Source organism: Astatotilapia calliptera, chromosome 7 (assembly GCF_900246225.1).
Source record: "Astatotilapia calliptera chromosome 7, fAstCal1.2, whole genome shotgun sequence".
In the NCBI taxonomy this organism is placed as follows: domain Eukaryota; kingdom Metazoa; phylum Chordata; class Actinopteri; order Cichliformes; family Cichlidae; genus Astatotilapia; species Astatotilapia calliptera.
The window spans coordinates 30,923,839-30,946,142 of record NC_039308.1 but is presented as its reverse complement, the minus strand read 5'-3'; the positions used below and the strand labels follow the sequence as shown (position 1 = coordinate 30,946,142).

General features: G+C 40.5%; 1 protein-coding gene across 14 annotated transcripts in view; it reads right to left on the bottom strand.

Moving 5' to 3' along the window:
• Window positions 1–22,304, bottom strand: part of vav2 (vav 2 guanine nucleotide exchange factor) — a 203,006-nt gene that overhangs the window by 126,695 nt on the left and 54,007 nt on the right. For all 14 annotated transcript variants that reach the window (XM_026174291.1, XM_026174297.1, XM_026174299.1 and 11 more), the window contains exon 2: window positions 19,168–19,284. In XM_026174291.1, coding sequence (XP_026030076.1) covers window positions 19,168–19,284 — 117 coding nt within the window. The remainder of the gene's footprint in view (window positions 1–19,167; window positions 19,285–22,304) is intronic.

Genomic DNA, 22,304 nt, shown 5'->3' with positions numbered 1-22,304 from the left:
TGGTAACTTCATCTTCACGCTCCAGACATTTAACTAAGAAACAAAAAGCAGCTGAAAGACATTCAGGCTAATTCAGCAAACCTGGTATACAGGACGATCAGAAAGTGTGTCGAGGTCATTCAGCGGGATGCTGAGACACCAGTGTGAGCTTCTTCTGACATACAGCTTTCCACATGGACATAGCTGCAGTGGGTCCTGACCTCTGGACAAGGGCCAGTTCCTACCCTACCTCAATATGCAGATTTTCTTAGCTCAACTGACCCAGGTCGGCCCCCTGCAAACACATGCAAAATGTCTTTGCAGCAATTTCTAGCTATACAAGGGCTACTAATACTGCAATGCATGCCCAGTTCATTCTTACCATGAGAAAAAGACAACATCTCGGTATAGAAATGCGTGATCTAGTGCTGTTCCGTTCAAAAACACTTTCAAACATTCTCACAACTAAGATCATAATAAACCTGTCGCATAATTAGCTATCACAGTTGTTAGAATGAATTACAAAAAAACCTTAGCCCCATCTAAAGGGACTAAAAGGAAAAGACCTTTAGTCAGCCTCAAAACCCTAAACTTTATGAATAAATCCTCACTCAACTACTTTCAGCAGAGCACATTATGGGGTGGGGGTGGGGGGGGCAGGAGTGAAAGAAGTTATGTAAAAGAAACAAGAAATAAAAGGAGAGATAGCACCACAGCACAATACTCAAAAACAAGAAGTCGGGACTTTGAAACACCTAAAAGCGCTTCATTTCTCAGAGCTACAATCTCATTATTTTCCCCAACAGTGCCTCAGCATATAAGGTGAAATATTACTGCATTTTAAATCAAAGCGCTGAGCATCACAAAGGAATCTGTGCTGTTGTTCAAGACAAATGAAAATAGTTCACATAGCAACTCTGATATGAGTCTCTGAATAGATTAACTTTTCTCTTGGTTAATTTATTGAACATTTTAAAAAAAATGTGGGAAGGGTTCAGGTTTGAGTTAGACGGATATCCCAAACTTTCAAACAGTAGGGAATTTCTTCTACTTCCAGCTTAGTGGCAGATGAGTATTAGCTATCATACTAGTCCTCAGTAATTAAATTTCTAAATTGTGCCATTTTTGCCCAAAGGAAATGTGTGGTATTCATTTCAAGAAGGAATGAGCTGAGGTCAGCAGTAGGAGTTTCTGTTCTACTGAGGCTTATTGAAGACTTTACGACTATGCTAGCAGCTTTGGATGGCTTTGCTAGTGTTTCCTGGTGTCAATGTTAACATGCTAAAGCACAGAAAATCTATCTAATAGCTAAGGCTGAGGTGAACATCATTCATATTATAGGTGCCAAAGAAGCAAAGGAGTGCACAATGTTGATGGTAATGATGTTGACTTATTAAGCTGTATTAACTAATGAACATGACTGTGAGAAAAAGAGATAATTCACTGCAAAAAAACAAACTCCAAACTCATGGCTGAGAAGAGGAAAAGTCATAGTAAAATGGTAATGGTAAATGGCTTTACTAGTCCCTAAGGACCCCAAAGCGCTTTACACATCCAGTCATCCACCCATTCACGCACACTGGCGATGGAAAGCTACATTGTAGCCACAGCCACCCTGGGGTGCACTGAAAGAGGAGAGGCTGCCGGACACTGGCGCCACCGGACGCTCTGACAACCACCAGTAGGCAACGGGTGAAGTGTCTTGCCCACTTGACCGAGACTGTCCAAGCCAGGGCTCGAACCGGCAACCTTCCGATTACAAGGCAAACTCCCAACTATTGAGCCATGATCGCCCCATGGTACTCCCAAAACCAGCAGGATGGCATTCCACACTCATTCCATTTGAGATATTCCAGTTTGGGCCAAAGCAATGGAAAGAGTAATACCTGCCATGTAACTGTACTGAATATATAGGCACAATGACTTGCATTTTGTGAAAAAGAATAATAATAAAAGTGGGTTTTAAAGAACTTCCTGTCAATATTCAAATGTCCTCTCAAGTAATTTTAGTCTGCATATAGTGTAAGGGTTAATTCCTCCTCCTTTTGTTTCAGCTTCCTCTTGCAAACTGCCACATGGTGTCAAATGGTAAATTCTTCAACTCCTAGTTAGTGTGCCTACAAGCTCCCTATTCTCCACCGCTAACAATATACAAAGAGACCTTTCCTTGTTGTTCACACACTAACACACACTTGAGGCTACAGACATCATGTTCGCGACAGCTGAGTCACTTGAGTCACATTAAATCTTGTCAAAAGCAGTAAGTCAGAGAGTGAATGGATGAATTCCTTCCTTCCATATGAGAACATATCACTGAAACCAAATTAAATCCAGCTACTTAATGTGCGTACAGCGTGTCTGTTTCTGTTGCGCTGTGCTTTCCAAGTCTGTGTGTGCCCCTGTGCTTATGAGCCATAGCATCACCCCTCTGCCTCTGCTCTGGCTACAACTTGTGCAGTGTGGATGCCTGGGGAGCGAGATCAATGCCACAACTTTCACACTGAGGGGGAAAAAGGAAACAACTCTCTATGGTCCATCAGACTTTTCTGCACTAGAATGACTTTCCATTTCTGGGAGCACGGCTGAACCTACAATAAAAAAAAAAAGAAAAGAAAGAATGATCCGGCCTTTTCAGATGCTGTTAGGTTTCCCTCAGTGCAGCACCGAATGAGCTCAGAAACCCTTTTGAAAACAACAGAACCAATACTGGAAAAGCCAGAAGAAGGAGGTGATATATTAAACTGCCAACAGAACAGTGCAGCATTGCTACTTGTTCCCTTTCTAGAAAAAAGAACATGTGAGTGGCAGAGACTTGGCTTTAGGGAGCCTCTGTAATTTCTTTAGTTTCTTTATAATGTGCCCACTAACAGTGCAAGATTTAGTAGGGTTGTCTCCTTTTCTTTTCGCAAAAGACTCTGAATGCTTGGATCGTGTTTGTGGTTTCTCAGTACAACCTGCATTTAAAAGAGTTCCAATGCATTTTATTTATTTTATTCCAGCTACAGTCCAAAGCTCCAAAACAGGGAGTCACTCCAGTTTCAGAACATGAACTTGTTTTTCTTTTTTTTTCCCAGACTGTGAGGATTGTCTACAACCATCTCTCTGCGATGAATACAATCCAGTGTGACTATTAACTGCATGCATGTGTCCACACAATGCTGCAACCACACACACAACGACCACACTGTGTTAGTCAGGGTGGAAACATGCTGTACCGGGAAGTCTGACTGTGCCAGCGAGCTAACAAAGTCTCCAGTGTGTGTTTGTACGTGAGAGAGTGTGTTGGCCTTCTAAAAACACTCTGGTGTCCATATTGAGCAGTGCTGCAGGTGTGGGCAGTCGGCAATTTCACTTTGACCTTTAATATTGCGCACAGCTTGGCACCTTTGGCTGCATAGTGCAAACCCCACTGTGCTGAACTCACCAACCAAATGCGTCTCCATCTAAGGAAATTGGACTACATGAATAACTCTGGCTGGAATTTTTTATACCCCACAGAAAGCGTGACTGCAAACTAATAACTGCAGGGGCTACTTGGAGTTATTTTTGGAGGGTCTTGCCTTAAAGTCCATTCTAAACTTCAGTTGCAACCACCTATTTTCATAGTCTCGTGGTTTTCAGGTTTTGGGGTGGTGTTTTTTTTTTTTTTTTTAGCAATTAGGACACTGGTGGCTTGAGGACACAAACAGTAAAATTGTGATGGGCCAGCAAACCTGTTTTGTGGAGTAAAATCATTGGGCTTACTATTTAATAAAAGTATGGGGAAAATAATGTTAGGCTTTTAAGCGTTTGGAAATAAATCTGGCCTGGCCCCAGTTATATAACGAGTCAAACATATACAGGAAAAACTGTTTTATGCAGTGTATGTAGAAAATGAGAACATACAGAAAGCCACAATCACACCAGCTCAGGCTCCAGGCTCCCAAGGTAAAAACTAAGGGGATTATTGATTGTTACCATTAAGGCTGACACAGGTCCAGTCTGGCCATTAGCTTTCTATCTTCCCACCACTGAAACCACTCTCCTTTATCACAAAGGGCACTAAGGTACCCAGCTGAGTGAATAAACTCCAGCCACAACAGGAATGATAGCAATGTCACTCTTCATTTCAAATCTTTTTTCTTTTACATTCTAGAATCCATCTTCATCATCTCTTTAAATGCATACCTCCAACACTGGAGTTTTTCAGACATTATTTTCTCCAACACTTGACCTCTGTCTGCCAGAATTTTCGTCTCTATGCCTGCCTGCGCCAAGTCTGCGACCCTCCGTTCTCTGCGGGTGTCCTCTCACGTCATCACTCTATCCGTCTGATTGCGTAGTCAGATGACTTGTCTCATCGAGCTCACAGAAGCCTGGAGAAACCCCCGCTCAAAAGGAAATTCTGAAAAATGTTTATAACATTTAAAATACAACCTTTTTTTTCTGAGCTTCCAATAAAAGCGCAAAGAATTTTGAATAAAATCCCAAATTACTGTTTAAGATGAAATCATAAAAATAAAAAAAAAGACGCAACTCTGAAGTCAGTGACTGACATGTTTGACAGGATTAGTCTGTTTCTGTCCCTCACTCCATTTCGGCCTCTTTTTTTTTTTACCCCCCCAATCCTAATCCTGCTTTTCCCCCTACTTCTCCTTGAGCTTGAGCCTTACAGGAGCATCCAGAAGCAAACTAATATCCATTCTCTGAACTTACTGCTCACATCGAGCCCGTCTCCTTCCCCTTTGTCAAGCTTTCACCCTAATCTCCATAATGCAGTCTCTGGCAGGAGCTGCTGTATGTGCTTTGTCCAGGGCTGGGCCCTGGCTCTGGGTTGATGAGCAGGTAGCTATATGGGCACTTTCTCTGCTGGTAATTGCAGCCAAGGCAGACAGAGCACAGCATGGGGGAAAGGCGTGTAGGTGTGCATACACACTCACATCCAAAAGAAGCTAAGAATTATGTTCAGGAGTGTGTCTCACTACATCAGATATGGAAGTAAATGTCAGAAATGGGCTTAGACTCCTGAATTAATTCATCTTTTCTTCAAGTGTGACACATAAAGTAGCATTTAATAAAATTTAAAAAAAAAAATCCTCATTACTAATATTTCTACAGAAAATGTTTGCAATGGGAATATTTGACTTGACTAATTTTAGTCTTTTGTTTCATTGCTTTAGAGAACTCTGGCCCTTCATGAGCCTACTTTGACATTTCTAAATGCAAACTGCAGTGAACTCTAAGAGATTTGTGGAATATTAATTTGAAAACTCACACACTGTTCATCTACTGGAAAGTTTTTTTAACCGGATACTTTTTTTGGCCTCCACTTATCTAGTGGGAATTTGGGAATCAACCACAATTTTATTCCTGTCAAATTGTCTTATTATTGGCATTTCTCATAGATTCAGCTAAAGAAATGCAAATAAATTATCTGTTCTTGTGACAGGCTGCTAGTAACAAAGTGCCTAAAAATACTATGTTCTTTGTTAAGTTTTCTGTTATGTTTACACACAACATTGGTCCCTTGAGTTAGATAGATTTATTATGCTTAAGGCTTCAGAGGTCAGTGTTACGTGGTTTAACAAACAAAAAACACATTCCTCTGAAAATGGTCAGGTACAAGGAATGGACTAAAAATAAGTGGAAAAAGCAACCTCATCCAACGTCTGACATCCAAAGAAAAGCTTTAATAGACCTTCAGAAAGCCTGGAGAACTATTGCTCAAAAGCATGTTAAAAAATAACAACAAAATCTTTCTGGAAACAAAATATTAAAAAAAAGATGTAGTGGTGGCTTGAGACTTTTGCCGAAAAAAAGACAAGCTGCACATTTTGCCATAAAAAATATTTTCATGTAATGAACATTTAGATTTTGTAAGTACAGTCTTTAGTCATCCAATCAAGCCAAAATTTATTTATTTATTTTTGGTTCCTGAGCCACTCCATGTTCCCTTAAGAAAGGGAACTTTTAGCTTTACCAGCACATCATGCAGTCCACCCAACAAGCCACATAAGGTCTGTGCATCTTTGCTACCTACAACAATGCCCCCGCAGAGAAATGAATGAACAGAAGCACAGAGGAGGGAATCAGTTTAGTGGTCGCTGCAGGGGGCATTTATAACACCTGGCAAGCTACCCAGCAGCACACAATAAGGATCCTGGCTGCTAGCTTTTTATCAACCATATCAAATTACCATGTGCCATGCTGAACACAAGGTACACCCACAGGTAAAAACACAATTATTTTGACCTACATGGATTAGAGGTGAGACACGGGTGGGGGAGAGGCAAGTGGGAACACTAGAATCTGGGAAAGAAAAAAAAAAGAAAGACCATCTTGACCATATGCTGCAGAATCTGGCAGAGAAATGTGGTAGAACAGGAGGAAGGTGGTGTATTAATGGGATTAGTAAAAGGTAAGTGGGCTTGAGCATCTTGCCAATATCAGGCTGTCGCTATCACACTTAAATGTGTTGCTGTGACTTTCTATAATACATGCCGCAGGTAATGAGAAACTATGTCATCCACTCAGTCTAATTTCCATTTTACAACCCTTTGATAAGGGGAAATCAGAGAGCACGGGCTCCAGCAGAGACTTTATGGCCCTGAGCTTCAATCTGTGTGCGCATGTTTGTGCACAAATGTGCGGGTTTCAGTGTCCACCTACACACACTAGTGTGTATATGTGTGTGTGTGTCCTTCAGCACTTTGTGTTCCTGTTGATGAACTGGACCGTATAAAAGGCAATGACAAATTTAATGGCTTCCATAGACAGCACTGTTAACGTTCCAATTGAGTGAAGTGTTTTTTTCCACTTGTACAGTCATGCATGTCTGACACAGTGACTTTTTTTTTGGCAAAGCAAGTGATAAGCCCAAATTTAAAGTGCTCTAAATCTGTGCTTTAAATAGTGCAGAGGACTTGAGTTCTGAGTATAATTTTCTTTCTGGTCTGAGATTCTACTGACTTATACATTTGTCCCCAGAGGTCAGAGGTTGGAGTGACTGCAGAATCCCTGAGGGTTACTCTTCAATGATACTAAAGGAAAGCTGATATCTAATCAATAGGGTGCAACCTTGCAAGAATTGTCTCTACTCTTACATATACAAATAGCCAATCATAAAAATATTTTCTGAATTAAATCTTCACTTTTAGTAATAAATCTGATCTTTGATTTCTATGTGACATGTGGGACAATGATGTCTTAACAGCGACCTGACATGCACAGTTAAGAAGAGTCCGTGTAGCTACATCTTTTCATCTTGTGTATAGTATGTACTTGAAATGATAATTCTCATTTAAAATCATTTAATTTGAAATATTAGATGTTTATATAGCCGAGATCTTCACTATTAGACCCCAAGCCGAACCCCAATGACCGACTTTTACTGTGCGTCAGTAAACACGGGGTCCATTAACGCTGGTAGGATGCAACTAACTGGAAAAGCTTTTCCTTTTATTGGTGCCTCTGTCCCTTTATACCACTTAATACTGGTGTTGGAAGTGCAGAGAAAGAGTTTTTGCAGTTTTCCTAGTGATCCCACCTTGTTAACAAACAAATGAATCATTTTCTGTGACACACACTGCCATTCGTTAAACCTAATGGCTTTTTAAAAAGTAGCTTATTTCTCCTGCTTCTCTAAATCTACCTTGACATTCTGAGTGCCAAATGTCTCCTGAAATAATAAGGTGCTGAGTCATTGTTTATGCCATAACACTGAAGGTTTGGGAAATAATCATCAATTTGAGAGCAAGTATGTCACAATTACATAATGGAAAATATATATTGAAATCCAGTTTCAAATAAATATGATTTATATGAGCTCAGTGGGCTTGTATTTTAGTGCCATTTGTAAGTAATCGCTGTAATGAAGGGGTGAAAAATAGGACAGACAGCAGTTTTGGTGAGGTCTTTTTTTTTTTTCATTCCAGTGACTATACCTCAGAGGATACCTGTCCATCACAGCTGTGCTTCTGAAGCCTCAGGGGTGGAAAAATTGGGGGAGGGGAAATAATGAGAGCTCACACCAGCTGCGATGAATTCAAGCAGCCTTGCTCTGTGGGGGCCCTTCCTATTTATCCCCTTAGTTTAGTCGTGCTGTGCTCCAAGACACCAATCTCGCAACAAGGACACACCCTCCAGTGACCAGTGAATCACAGTTCGAACGCGAGAGAGAGTTGTGATCACACCTCAGCAGCCTTTTGGGTACTGAGCAATGCATAACAGTGAGCTGAGAATCTTCAAAAGGGCCAGGCTGAACACGAAGCTTGAGCCAAATCAAATCTTTTCTTTTTCCCTGTCAGTTTCTTTCTAGCAGCGTATAGTAACCTTCACTGCCACCCAAAACAAAAGAGGCCAATTATTTCCACAGTGGGATTCACACTAAACCGGGCTTTAAAAGTTCAATAAACGGTTTTAAAACAGCCCATCACTTTGCTTTTTTTCCTTCTCCTTAGTGTGTGGTTTAAATGACACTCCTACTCAATGCTGTCAGAGGAAGAATAGTAGCAAAATAAATTGCAGAGGAAGAAAGGAACAAAGACAAAACACTTAAGCTATGTGAGATATTGCCACTGATGCAGAAAGGTATTGTCGCTTTAGTTTCAACATTTGAATAGCATTAAGATTTTCTTTCTTTCTTTGTGATTGCAACAACAGAATTTCATAAAACAAAACAAAAAATAAATATAGTTTCAAGTAAGCATCGTTGTCACTGTTGAAGAGAATGTGAATTCAACATGAATTCGTGACAGAGTTTCTTTATAACTACCTGGTGCTAACTTAGTTATTGACTAATAAATTAAGTAGACATCAACAGTTCCACATCATTACTCAGTATGGTACTTTCCTGTGGATGTTTTTGGTCCTAGCCTCAGAATCATTACACCCCTCCGCTGAACCACCTGTTCTGACGGGTGTGGCAATAACGAGCTGCAGAAGTAATGAGGCTGTGGGAGTGTAGCACGGGAAGGAGAGACAGAAGGGGGTCTAAACACATGAAGAGGGAGGAAGTTTTCATTTATAATTAATGTTAGGAGAAATATCATCAGCACCGTGGCATTTACAATGAATTATTCATTTCTATCTAGGAAGCTTTATGTAAAAACTTGCAGTCGGGGGGTCTTGATGGACAGTCGGTGAAGAGGGAGAGCACAGGGATGGAAAGAGCAGCCACAAACCTGTCTGCTGAGGCAGGAGGGAGTGTTTTCACTGAAGGTTATAAGGATAGATTCTTTCTTCTGGGAGCAGTAGGGGTAATCCTGGATCAAGGGATATTTTGTTGGTGGATAGGCTGTGGTAGATGAGGAATTTAGATCAAGTAAAAGCAGAAGTAACACAACGCATCCTACTAATGCTGAAATATCTCTATTATGATACTGATGCATTACATGTAAGTAGTAATAATCTAACGTCAGCATAAGCGATCTTTCTTTTAGGTTCTTTTAGGTGATAAAATGTTGCATAAAACTTCAAGGTGAAGATTTCCCTGTAGTTCCCACGAACAGTTAAGGCAGCAAAACGCCCCTGTTTGATGCTCAATCTTAGCCAATATACAATATTGAGGTACTTTTTGTGTGACTGTAACTGGAAGCTAAATGCTAAAGAATGCCAAGAAACATCAGAATAATTTAAAAAAAACAAATCTCCCCCCCCAGAGTGTCTTAGAGATCAACTTTATCATTAAACTATAAGCACAAGTGATTGCACTGCCTCGAAACTAGCCCAGTTGCACCAACAAACATTCACAAGCATATATTTTGCAAGAAATACAGAAAGCCTTATCTCCTTCACAAGGATGAGGTAACTGAGAATGTTAGCTTTGAAAATCCACTTAGTCCCTGACAGGTAAAGGACAGTTGCTGAGGATGGGGCCACTAATGGAAGTTGACGCATTCACCCGAGTTGCCAACATTGGCTACTTGACCCTTAAACCTCCCTCTATCACTTACTACACTCTCTCCAGCCTGAACCTGACAGGCACAGATCACAACCCATTTCGCAGTTTTGTGAATCAATACCAATAATGCACCAAGCATGGAAGCCTGCACACTAAGTGGAGAATTCAGCCTTATATAATTTCCATTGCTAAACAAAAACACAAGCTTTCAGCGGATAATTAACCTCAGGAACTTCTTTGTAACTCCAGCTTTGGTGAAAATTAAAATAAATAAATAAAAACACCTATGATGTCAGAGCAAACACATTATATGAATTCTCCAAATGCACAATAACTTTCCTTCATGCACATGAGTTGTAATGTTAGTGACATTAAGCAGCAAATCAAGTCTTACCTATCATTTCTTTTACTCAAATCTACTAGAAATGAAGCAAAATAATTCCATAAGCTAGGCAATTTCTGAGTAGTTTAACTTATCATAACAAAATAATGCACAGAGTACATGAAATGCAGCAAGCCTGCTAATACAATGAAAACAATTGCAAAGAGCTCCTAGGGTTAGAATGTATATTTTATACTGTATGACATGTTCACAAACTGGCTACAAATGAGCACAAGGGTGTGTAACTGAGGTTAAAACATACTTCAGTAAATAGCATTCAGGCAAGTGGCCAGCAGTGGTTGAGGCACGTTCCAGATGTTAGTAGCACTGGGCGTGGATGCTAAGCAACTAGCTATTTTCAGCCACAGAGCGCAGAAAGGAAATGAAAGGAGCAGAGTTCAGTGTGCAGAGATTTCAGGGCAGCAGACAGGGTAATCAAACACCGCCGACCATTGGCAATCATGGCGTCCCGACACAATTGTGGCTCGCCTGCAGCTAGCTAAGTCTTATCACAACACACTCACAGTGAAAGTGGTGTGAGATGAATGAGTGGGAAAGGAGGACAGTGAGGAAGGGAAATCAGAAAGGGGTTTATTGCCAAATGTTGAGCAGGTTTACAACATTAGGAAATTGCTGCGGTGCTTCAGTGCAAACATAGTGTTCATAAATAGCACTTAAATAGACATGAAAAAATAAAAGTAGGGATAAGAATTAAAAGTGCTACGTAGAAAGATATGTGCATGAGCTATACATGAGATATATACATGAGAATAAGAATTAAGAGTGCTACGTTGAAAGATATATACATGAGTGCAGGTGGTGATCAGTGCCAACCATGGAATGATGCAGTGAACACAGCGTAGGGTCATGTGTTAGTAGCGGGAACAGTCATATGGTTATTGTTCATGTGTCCAACAGCAGAGGGGAAGAAACTGTTCTTATGGCGAGAGGTTCTGGTGCGAATGGACCGGAGCCTCCTGCCTGAGGGGAGCAGGTCAAACAGACTGTGTCCAGGGTGAGAAGGGTCAGCTGAGATCCGAGCTGCACGCCGCAATGTCCTGGAGGTGTACAGGTCCTGCAAAGATGGGAGTCTGCAGCCAATCACCTTCTCAGCAGAGCGCACAACACGCTGCAGTCTCTGTTTGTCCCTGATAGTGGCTCCAGCGTACCACACGGTGATGGAGGAGGTGAGGATGGACTCGATGATTGCAGTGTAGAACTGCATCATCGTCCGTGTTGGCAGGTTGAATTTCTTCAGCTGCCTCAGGAAGTACATCCTCTGCTGGGCTTTCTTAATGACGGAGGTGATGGTGGGCTCCCACTTCAGGTCCTGGGTGATGGTGGTACCCAGGAAGCGGAATGAGTCCACAGAGGTGATGGGGGTGTCAGTCAGGATGATGGGGGGGAGTGGGGCTGTGTGCTTCCTGAAGTCCACAATAATCTCCACTGTCTTCTGGGCATTCAGCACCAGGTTGTTGTGGCTGCACCAGGACACCAGACGTTCAACCTCCCTCCTGTAGGCAGACTCATCCCTGTCCGAGATGAGTCCGATAACGGTGGTGTCATCTGCAAACTTGATTAGCTTGACAGACTGGTGGGTGGAGGTGCAGCAGTTGGTGTACAGGGAGAAGAGCAGAGGAGAAAGAAAGGCTGCTGGAAAAAGGAGCAGTTGGTACAAATGAAATGGGGAGACTGGTGCGTGTTTGTGCTGGGATTCCTTCACATTACTGCTCTCCATCTGTTTCAAGGTTTGTATTGTGTATTTGACATTAGATTAGGCTATAGCCTCCGATGCTGTCCAAATATCTGTGCTATCCTACTATGAAATGTAGGATTTATTCTAATGCACATTAAATTCAAGCAAATTTCAAGCATAAATACTTTTCCAAAGTTCTAAAGTGGATAATTTAACTTGGTGGAAAATGAGCACAAAGTTACTGTTAGCACACTGAAAAATGTGCTCGCTGTCATCTGAATAACCCTGCAAAGTGGTATCTGATTCATATTAGAGATGGACCGATCCGATATTACGTATCGGTATCGGTCCGATACTGACCTAAATTACTGGATCGGATATCGGCGAGAAATAAAAAATGTAATCCGATCCATTAAATATCAAAAAAGCACCTCACAAAACTTGCGACATGGCGTAACTCGTCTCATAACCGTAGCACGTCGGAGCAGTGTGGTCACGTGATACAGCGGCTGTGTGTATTTGTAGTCTCGCTACCAAACCAGCATTTCATCTCCGAGGAAGTTATCCCAGAGAGAAGTAAAGCAAGTGTGTAAGTTCCTCTCTGAATGTTTGTAAAGCATTCCCACGTTAAGCTTAACAACTGATATATGGAGCAAGTGCCTCTCTCTCTCTCTCTCTCTCTCTCTCTCTGTCTCTCTCTCTCTCCTGCCGCTACTTCATGAAACTGCTTAATGATCAGCTGATCGGCTTTTCTGTCGCGAGTCCGTCTGTCTTGTTTGTTTTTGGCCCACTTTGCACCAGAAAGAGGAAACCAGCGGCTGAACAACAGCAGCACGTTTAAGCTTGATAAGCTGTTGTTAGAATTTATTTAATATTACTTTCTACTCGAGGATCTTTTTCTACGTAGCTGACGGCTGGTAACTGTGCAGGGGCGGATCTAGCAAAGTTTAGCCAGGGGGGCCGATAGGGCATTAACAGGGAAAAGGGGGCACAAAGACATACTTTTCTTTCTTATTCTCATTTAAAATGTCTAGCTTTTAATAAATAATTATCTGAATCTTACACCCAAAGTTTTAATCTGATGTAAAATGTATAGAAGTCCATTACTGTATATAGTAACTATTAAGTCTAATATACCCTAGTAAGCTATAGTACTTTTTCCTTTGGGAAAGTACCATCTGTGCAGTCTGCAATTCTGTTGAAGAAAGATGTTGAATCTATTTAATTATTCTTGAAAAAATAATTTATTTCTGTGCATTTTTTTTTCACACTGCATCAAATTAAAGTTGATTACATCGATTAAGCATCACAAAGTGGAGGGTGGAGGGTGGTTCCCTATTTTTTATTTTTTTTTGCTGGTAGTTTGCAACCCTATTAGTTAGGTTGCTTAATATTTCTGCTAAGTACTCTTTAAAATACCAGAATAGGAAGGATGGAGCAGGTTTAAGTTTATTAGATTGATCAGTGTTGCTGAACTATGAAATATTTTGGGCGCAGTGTACTTTTTACACACAGGTATAACAGAATAGCTTTAGTGCTGTTGTTTATTTAAACTTGACTATGAACTTATACAAAATGCAGCAAGATATTTAAAAAAACAGTTTTGTTGATTAAAAAACACTATATCGGATTCATATCGGTATCGGCAGATATCCAAATTCATGATATCGGTATCGGTATCGGACATAAAAAAGTGGTATCGTGCCATCTCTAATTCATATAAACACAAACTCACACTGTGTCATGTGTCACTGTGTGGCAGACAGGCTTGTGGACCCAGAACACAGACACAGGGCTGGAATCACTGGAGCTTTATTGCTAAACTTCCAAGAATACACAGAACTGGCAGGTAGAGCAGGGCGATATGGCCAAAAATATTTATCACGATATATATTTGAAAATTTGCGATAACGATATAACCGACGATATAATTGATGCGAGACAAAATACAACTCCACAACATTACTAGCGCAAAAAGACAACCTTCCATTTATTTTCACTTAAACAAGAAGCTGGTTTTTATGTACATTAAAGCTTTATAAAAATGTAACAGTGCAAATGCAAATTCCTTGCTGAAAGTTTAACCAAAAGGCATTTCCAGTAGAAATGGGCTGACATATCCTGAGCATAACCATATATAATATCCACTGAAGTTAAAAATAGGTGCTTTGCAACATTAAACTGCAGTGTGCAGTACGCATTTTTCGGAGCATAAAATGCACGGGATTATAAGGCACATTAAGCGAAACAAAGCAGTCAGATAAATCAAACTTTATTAAACTCATTCTTCTTGCTTCCTCCACTTCTGTACCATTGATTCATTAATGTTGAATTCTCTGGCAGCTGCTCTATTCCCATGTTGTTGCAGTATACTAATGACTAACCTCGTATTGTGGATGGATTATCTCAGTTGTTCTCCTGACTGAAGTTTGGTCCGTTTACAGCATCCTGCCATGCGATTGCATTTGTCTCTAACCATGAAGAACCTTCACGTTAACTTTTATAAGTGGAAAAGTGTTAGTGTTCGTCCTCCAGCTTCACTGTTTATGTTATGCTAACATAGCTGTATCGCTAGCGATCACATAGCACATCATTATATACCAGCTAGCCCAACTTCAGTAACCCTACAAACATCACTGCTGTTTAGTTTCCTGTCTTCATTTATGTTGGAAGTGATAGCAGAGCTGTACGTTTGATTTTTTTCAGAAATCTCTCAGTCAGAACATGCTATATCATGCTTAGGTAACTAGCGAAACTAGCGAGCTAACTTCCGCTAGCTTCCTGCTAACTTCTAACTCCGTTAAATGTAATAACTTTTGTTTTCATGGATGCCTGGAAGTTAAACTTTATAGTTACACCTGGTAAAGCAGCAATGCTGATCGTTTTATTAAAGATGAAAGAATTTAGACAGTTTTTAACTCTAAGTGATGCTGCAGTGTTGTTTGACCTGAAGATTACGGAGTTTAGGACCCAGATTACTCCCAGATTTAAGAGCATCTTAGTCCGACAAATATGACAATAACAACGGCCGCTTGCATGTTCTGCAAAAAAATGTGCTTTGTTGTGTATCTGACGGACAAACACCAAACCAGTTCCACATCACGGAAGTTGCACCATTTTTACAAACCAATTCTGGTTCATCTGTTTCACTCAACAATCGGCCATGTGCGTATGAAAACAAAGGCACTGCGCATGCGCGTTTTACTCCCATTCTATCGCGATATTTCATTTTCCTATCGTTGCCTAACATTATACCGGTATTACCGTGAACGGTATAATATGGCCCAGCCCTACTGGCAGGTACCAGAGCACATTAGCGAGAACCACTGAACAGAACGCCCACACAACATTGCGGTAGATTGCGACGAGGAACAGAGGGAAATGCAGCTAATAAATAGACACAGGGAATGAGGGCAGAGGGGAAACACCTGGGGAACACGGCTGGGTATAATCTAATTGACAGACAGGGAAAGGAAAACGAAACATGATGCAGCACACAATGATGGACAAGTGACTATCAGAATAAAACAGGAAGTACGAGAAACATAACAAAGCTGAAAGACTGAGAGACCCAGCGAGCTAGAGACAAGAGAAAGAGCTAGAGAGTTAGGGACAGGAGTGGGAGAGAGAGGGACACTGAGAAACCAGAAAGACACAGAGAGACAGACAAAGACAACTGGGGAAACAAAGGTAAATAAACATAGAAACAAGACTGACTTCCACAGGAGATGCTGAGGACAAGACACAGAGATGAAACAAAGACATAAAAGGACCCTAATATCAAACAAGACACCATGAACTAGAAATATAGATAAACTCAGAGACACTCAAAAGAACTAAAGTCAGGACTAAATTCAAAGCTTGAACTTAAATTGTCTTCTTAATGCAATGGTATGAAACCACAACAAAACTCAAAACACTAGGTTAAAAACGGGGGACCATGACGTACTGAACATCCACTTTCCATTCAAATGCAGCCTACAAGTGAAATTCACCTTGACACTTCACTATCAAGTCACTGAGCATTACTTTTATAGCTTTACACTTCACAAGTCCCTCAGTCATGGATCCAAGGCTATTTCAATCTAGAAATGGATCCAAGCAACTCTGGCTGCATCTCAAATAAATGACGCCATTTCCTTTAATGAAGACAGCAAATCTGTCAGAAAGCTTCCTTCCTCCACTGCTCTCCAGTCACACATGGAAAATTACCAAACTGTTGATAGATGGTTAACAGGTGCAGGCTAATTATGCTAATCATGGCAACAGCCAAATAAACTGATTACCATGTTCATTTAAATGACAGCAATGTTCCTTTGGTGGCTAATTAAAATAGGTTGGGAGAAAGGAAACGAGGCGGCTGGGTTCGGATGGAGGGAGGTGTTTAAATAAAAGCGTTCTCTGGGGTCTACTGTAATAAGCTGTATTTCATTGGTTTAATGATGTCATAATGAATTTCTAATGATGGGGGATGGGTTAGAGCGCAAAGAATCAAAGTGTGGCGATATGTGCATGAAAGCATACAAGGGCTTCACAAAACAAGCGAGCATAAGCCGAAGTTGGATGTGGCCAAAGGTGTCTTGGGATGAAATTACTTTGATTATTAAAAAAAAGAAAAGTCGGTAGAAAACATCGAGTTGGTTATTTGCTTCATCTGTTTCAATACCAGCCCCGCTGGAAAACGTAGCGGGGAGGTTTTGGAGGCACAATTACTTTGTAATAGCATTGGGCTCTTTTGGCCTTGAATCTCTCTGCCTGTGACCTGCGGAAAGCCATCATTAGAGGAAGAGATGGTGACCAGAGGCCAAGGGAGATGAACTCTGGGTCCCCTGGCAGCAAATGTGGAGGTATGAAAGGTGGATGGGGGCTGATTAATGTTTATAGAAGCTCTGCCACCAAAAAAAAAAAAAAAACCCCTCTCCCCAAACCCATCTGGTTTAATTCCACTCTTAAATTATAGCTTTCACTGTAGTTCCAACCAACCATTAGGGCTGTACTTAGCAGAATGCCCTGTTTGTTACTCTGATCCCAAGCATTTTCAACAAAAATTAGTACAGAAAGAAGGGAAGAATGAGATATTTTCACTGTATCCTATTCACATATTTAGGACCTAATTCATAATGTCCCATTGTTCTGTATCAGACGTGGACACGACATTTTTTGCGTCAAGGTAACAAAAGAGGATGGCTCATATAAACTGCAAGAATAAAACGTCCCTCTTTATCTTCCGTTTATGAGGCATGCTCACTATTTAAATGTATGTCACATTAGTGGGGATCTGCTCAATTCAATATATTATAATGTGATGTTTGGCCCTTAATGGAAAATCAATAGTGAGACAAGCCTGCCACCACTGAGACCATACAAAAGCAATTTCTAAATTGACATATGGAGGGCCTATGTGATTGATTCTGACTGCCGTTGGATTTTAATACCATTCACTGAAAGCTCATTGACTCTCAGATATCGTCTTGTGGTTTATCTACAAACTGCCAAATGAGTCCTTGTCTCCTTTAACTTTCCTTTCATTCCTTTTTTCCTCTTCTTTCATTGGGCCTATATTTTTCAGCCCACAGCAGGATGAGCGAGCGTGTTTAAGATCTGGAATTTAATAGATTAATGAGTAGATAACATTCCTCATTGTCATCATTCAAAAATGATGTAATATAGTTTATTCATACATCACCTCTACAGAATATTCTCCAGGCTTCAGTATAAATACAGCTTTTTCAATCAGCTGAAAGGCTACAGTATTAACATCACATAAACATGTACCACATAAGTCTTGGCACAATGGCATGAGCTGCCACCATCTAATTTATGAACATCATGCATTACATGCAGCCTGTTTTAACAGCCGAAAAGAAGCCAAGGCTCACTCTGTAGCCACACACGGTGCAGTCAAAGCTATTACATCTTCAGCAGCTGAAACCAACACGATATGTTGACCATGGCATGATTGTCTTGTTATACAACAGACACACTAGAGAAAACCATGGTTGCAGACTAGTATCTGATCAAAATTATTATCACAGGGCAACCACATTTTTTTTCTAGCCAAAGAGGTTGCCATCCAGTTTTTGACTAAGCTAACCAGCGAGAGATGCATGGAAAAAAGTCATATTTAAAAGCAGTGCTGTATGTTGATATTTTTAATGATATATAAACCTGGAGTTAAACCAGCTGATTTGATGATAAACTTTTTCAGGACCAGATGAAAGAAAGTAACCAGAAGTGTTTTCCCCCAGGTATGTACAACAGCTGGGTGCATCCTAAGGTATTCCCAGTTCTGGTAGAAAAATATAATCCCCTCCTGAGTTTTCTGGATCAACAAATTGGTAGAAGTGCTAAGATCATCTTCAAAGAAATCCTGATTTGATGTTAAACCACCTCGAGTTTTTCTTTCCTAGATGTCTGGCTGTCAAGCCAGGTACAAGGAGCCAACATGTAGCTTTGCAGTCTGCCTAAATTTCCACATTTAGGAAATTCCTCTGAGGGTCTCTGGTTAACCACTAAATACGTTTTTAAAAGTCCACTTTAATATTGCACAAAACAAATGTTCATTAAACTCTTCATCAGCTAATACTATGCACAAGTGAGTCAGACATCTTCACTGTTGGGCCAACACACATATCCCACCTTACTGTAGGCACAGATTGCAGAATGTTAGGAAAGAGTATTGCACTTAACTCTCGTCACTTAGTGACACGAGATGAGATTGCTGACCCTGAGGTGCTACACACCAAATGCTCAGCTGAGCTCTCAGCTCCACAATGACAGCTAATGTAACCAGCTGACCAGTTTGACTTTGAACTACCTTTAAACTCATGCAAGCCTTACAGGCATGCTGCACTATAATGCACATGTCTTCTACACATGCTTTTCACATTATATTGAGGGCAAAATGAGTATTCATAAGTTCCAAACAAGCAGTAGTAACAGCAGAAGAAAAACGAGTATCATGTGATAAACGCAGCAAATTCCACATTTCAAAGCTGAAAAATGTCCAGACTCAAACTCCAGCCTGTAGAACAAGATCTAATCAGAAAAATGCCACATCTTGAATGTTGTAGCCTGATTGATATTATCAGAAACACAAGCAACATCATGTCTCTAAGTAGCCAGCGCAGTTAAAGTGGGCAGTACTGTTTCTGTCCCATGCAATGTCAAAGGACATTTTGGAGACTAAACAGCTGAACATGCATCCATGTTTTGTAATGTTTAACTCACCTTGCCAAAGTCTCTGACATCAAAGAGGTCGAACGGGTCAAAGAGTTCACTGTTACGGAGCCCAAACTTGTCATGACACACCTTCAGAAATGTCCGGATGTTCTTCAAACACAGGAACTAAAACCAGAAAAAAAAGGAAATAAATAATATCATTTAATTATAATTTCACAAAACAATATGAAAGCAAAAAAACAACAACACACTCACAAAAAAAACACATCTTGGACTCATTTAGGTGTTTATCAACATGACTAAACAAGAAGTATGTTTTCCTTGGAAACATGTTGTCAGTTTAATATTATAATTCAGTGCCACAGCATTCTTGGAAATAGATAATTTCCTGGTTAATGATGGCCAGGCTGCCCCAGTTTATCCCTTCCCAATGTGTTTGTGTTGGTTTTCAGCACCAAATATGAAACTGATAATTGCTTCTCCTGAGTTTGATGGGCTGTTCCTCAGACTGAAATAAGGAGTGCAAAGAGAGGAGACAAGGTGTCCTTAGACAAGCCCAGCAGCAAAGACCTGCTCCGAGGCACACTCGACCTGATGGCTTCTGACATTTACCTCATACTGAAAGGTCTCAAGAGTGTCCAACAACAATTACACAAATTCCTTTTAAAATGCCATGTGCAACTTACAAATTTTACAGAAATGTGAATATTCCAATGTTCAGCGTATATACAGGTAGAGACACAGTCTTACAAGTCCATGCAGTTAATGATGTTGTCTCTGAATTGCTAGGAAAGCATTCAGCTTCTTAATCTGTTCATTTTTTTTTTATATAAAAAGGAGGACCACACACACACACACACACACACACACACACACACACACACACACACACACACACACACACACACACACACACACACACACACACACACACACCACCCCCTCCACAAAAAAGGTAGGATTTAAAAGTTGATCTCAACACAATGGCCCATTTTTCTCCCATTTTCCCTTTAAAAAAAAATTGATCCAATTAAACACTTTTTTTTAAATTGCAAAAGTGCACACTTTGTGGTTTTTGGTGGGGGGTTTAACCACAATAATATTCTAATAGCATTAATGCTACTAACAGTACAGTCAAGAAGACTGGTAATTGAAATTCTAGTATTTTATCTGTGACCTATGGGCAATGGACCATACAGTTGATTCATACACCTTTGCTAACCAAATTCATCGACCTGTTATATAAAGAGTATATGCATAAAACATCTCTAAACTACACACTTTAAGCAAGATCCACTGATGCTGTAACGTAAAACTACCCTGCAGACCGCTAAACTACCCTGGCCAGTATGCCAGTCTAAATTAATGCATGACAGTCAGGCACCCTCTGTTTTTACACTGGCAGTAAAAAAAATAAATAAATTGCTGAACACTGTTTCAAGATCACAAGTTAGTGATCTTGAGACTGAAGAGCCATTTGGGGGCAATGGTTGGGAACCTACAGCAGGCAAAGGATGCTCATAATAAACTGCATAATACCCTCCTGCCACGAATATTGATGGTCTCAGTCCCCAAAATACGCCATCACACAGATAAACCTTGAGGGCTGAGGCACAGACCAATAACCGCAGTATTGAAATATTAATAAGCATAACTGCCTCCCATCTACCATCTTTCTGTGTGAAGAACAAATTACCTAGCATGCAAATCCAGATGCTGCTTAGATATGCCCTTTCAATTTTCTGCATGCAAGCGATATAAACTGATGGCCATGGAAGCAGAAAGAACACACAAAAGGAGACATAAATGAGTGAGTATGTATGAAACAAAAAACTTGATTGCTTTGATTCTAGTAAAAGCGTTGACAACATACTCCATCTTTGTAATAGCTGTTGGATAAAACCAGTAAATTAACCAGAAGCCTTGCAAGTCACACTTGATGTCTAGTTAATGTTAAAATCCTTTCAAAGGCAGCAACAATAAGCTCCAGTGGGTTTTCAGGTGCAGTATTATCCATTTTCCAGGCACTGAGAGGTGTGCATTGTGCCTTTCTGCAGCTTGATGAGCTATAGTGTGTCCTGGTGCTGCGCCTGGTCATCACCTTTTGCAGAGCACAACAAACACGAGCACATCGTGTTTGTTGCTATTATCTCTTTGATAATCTTTCATCTGTCAAGTATTTCTGGCATTTGATGATATTTCAGCCAGCCTCTCCTGGTCAACAGTGAGAGCCCTGCTGACTCATTCTCATTCATGTGTGCACATCTGCTTAGTCCTGGTGTCACGGGTGTGCCCCCGTAAGAGAGCCACACTGGCCTGTGAAAAGAAATGCAACTGGCTAGCAAGCCACAGTGACATTTACAGTTCAGCAACCAAGGTTATCCTGTCTACAGATCCACACGTGCTGTGAATGGGGTGAAGAAAAAAAGCTTATTTTCCCAATTCAGATAAGAAAAGGTAACATTTGCTGGAGTGGTTTACAAACGAGAGAAAGAGAGAATCTACAGATATGGATCAGCAGGCGGGAGATGTGTCTGACATTCAAATGTATATTTGGCGATAAGAAAACCACTGTAGGAATAAGCACAGTTGCTATGACCGAAGTTAAAAATAATGATAAAAAAGTAAATAAATAGAATACATATACTTTTTCTCCTAGAGTGGGAAGAGTGGGTGCACTTGATAGAAAACAGAGTATGGTCATCCCCTTAAGCTGATGTAGCCCTCAGCACAATCTATCAAGTATTACCTCAGTGTCTGGAACAAATTCAAGGCAAAGCACAGAAAATCCTGAATTTTATTTAGAGGGTTGCAAGTGCATCTCGCATTGAGACACTGATAAAAAAGAAACATCAGAATTTTAATTAAAATTCACCAACTATGTATATTTTATTAATTTAAGGAGAATTCAAAGTTACATGAACTCAGAGCAATCGTATATCCATCATTTTTAACGTTTCCTGCACAATCTGGTGGTACTGGTCGTTGAATAATAATAACACCAGCAATCACACTGGTTGAATATAAGTGTCACGTTAGCTATGCAGTTCTGTTTGTGTGTGTGTGTCTGCCACCAGATGAAAGACTGGAGGACAGTGCTTTTGTTAGCCACTGATAGCCTTCCCCATGTTGTCGAAATATTGAATGGCGCAACAATCGGAGAAACTGTGAAAACTCTTCTGAGC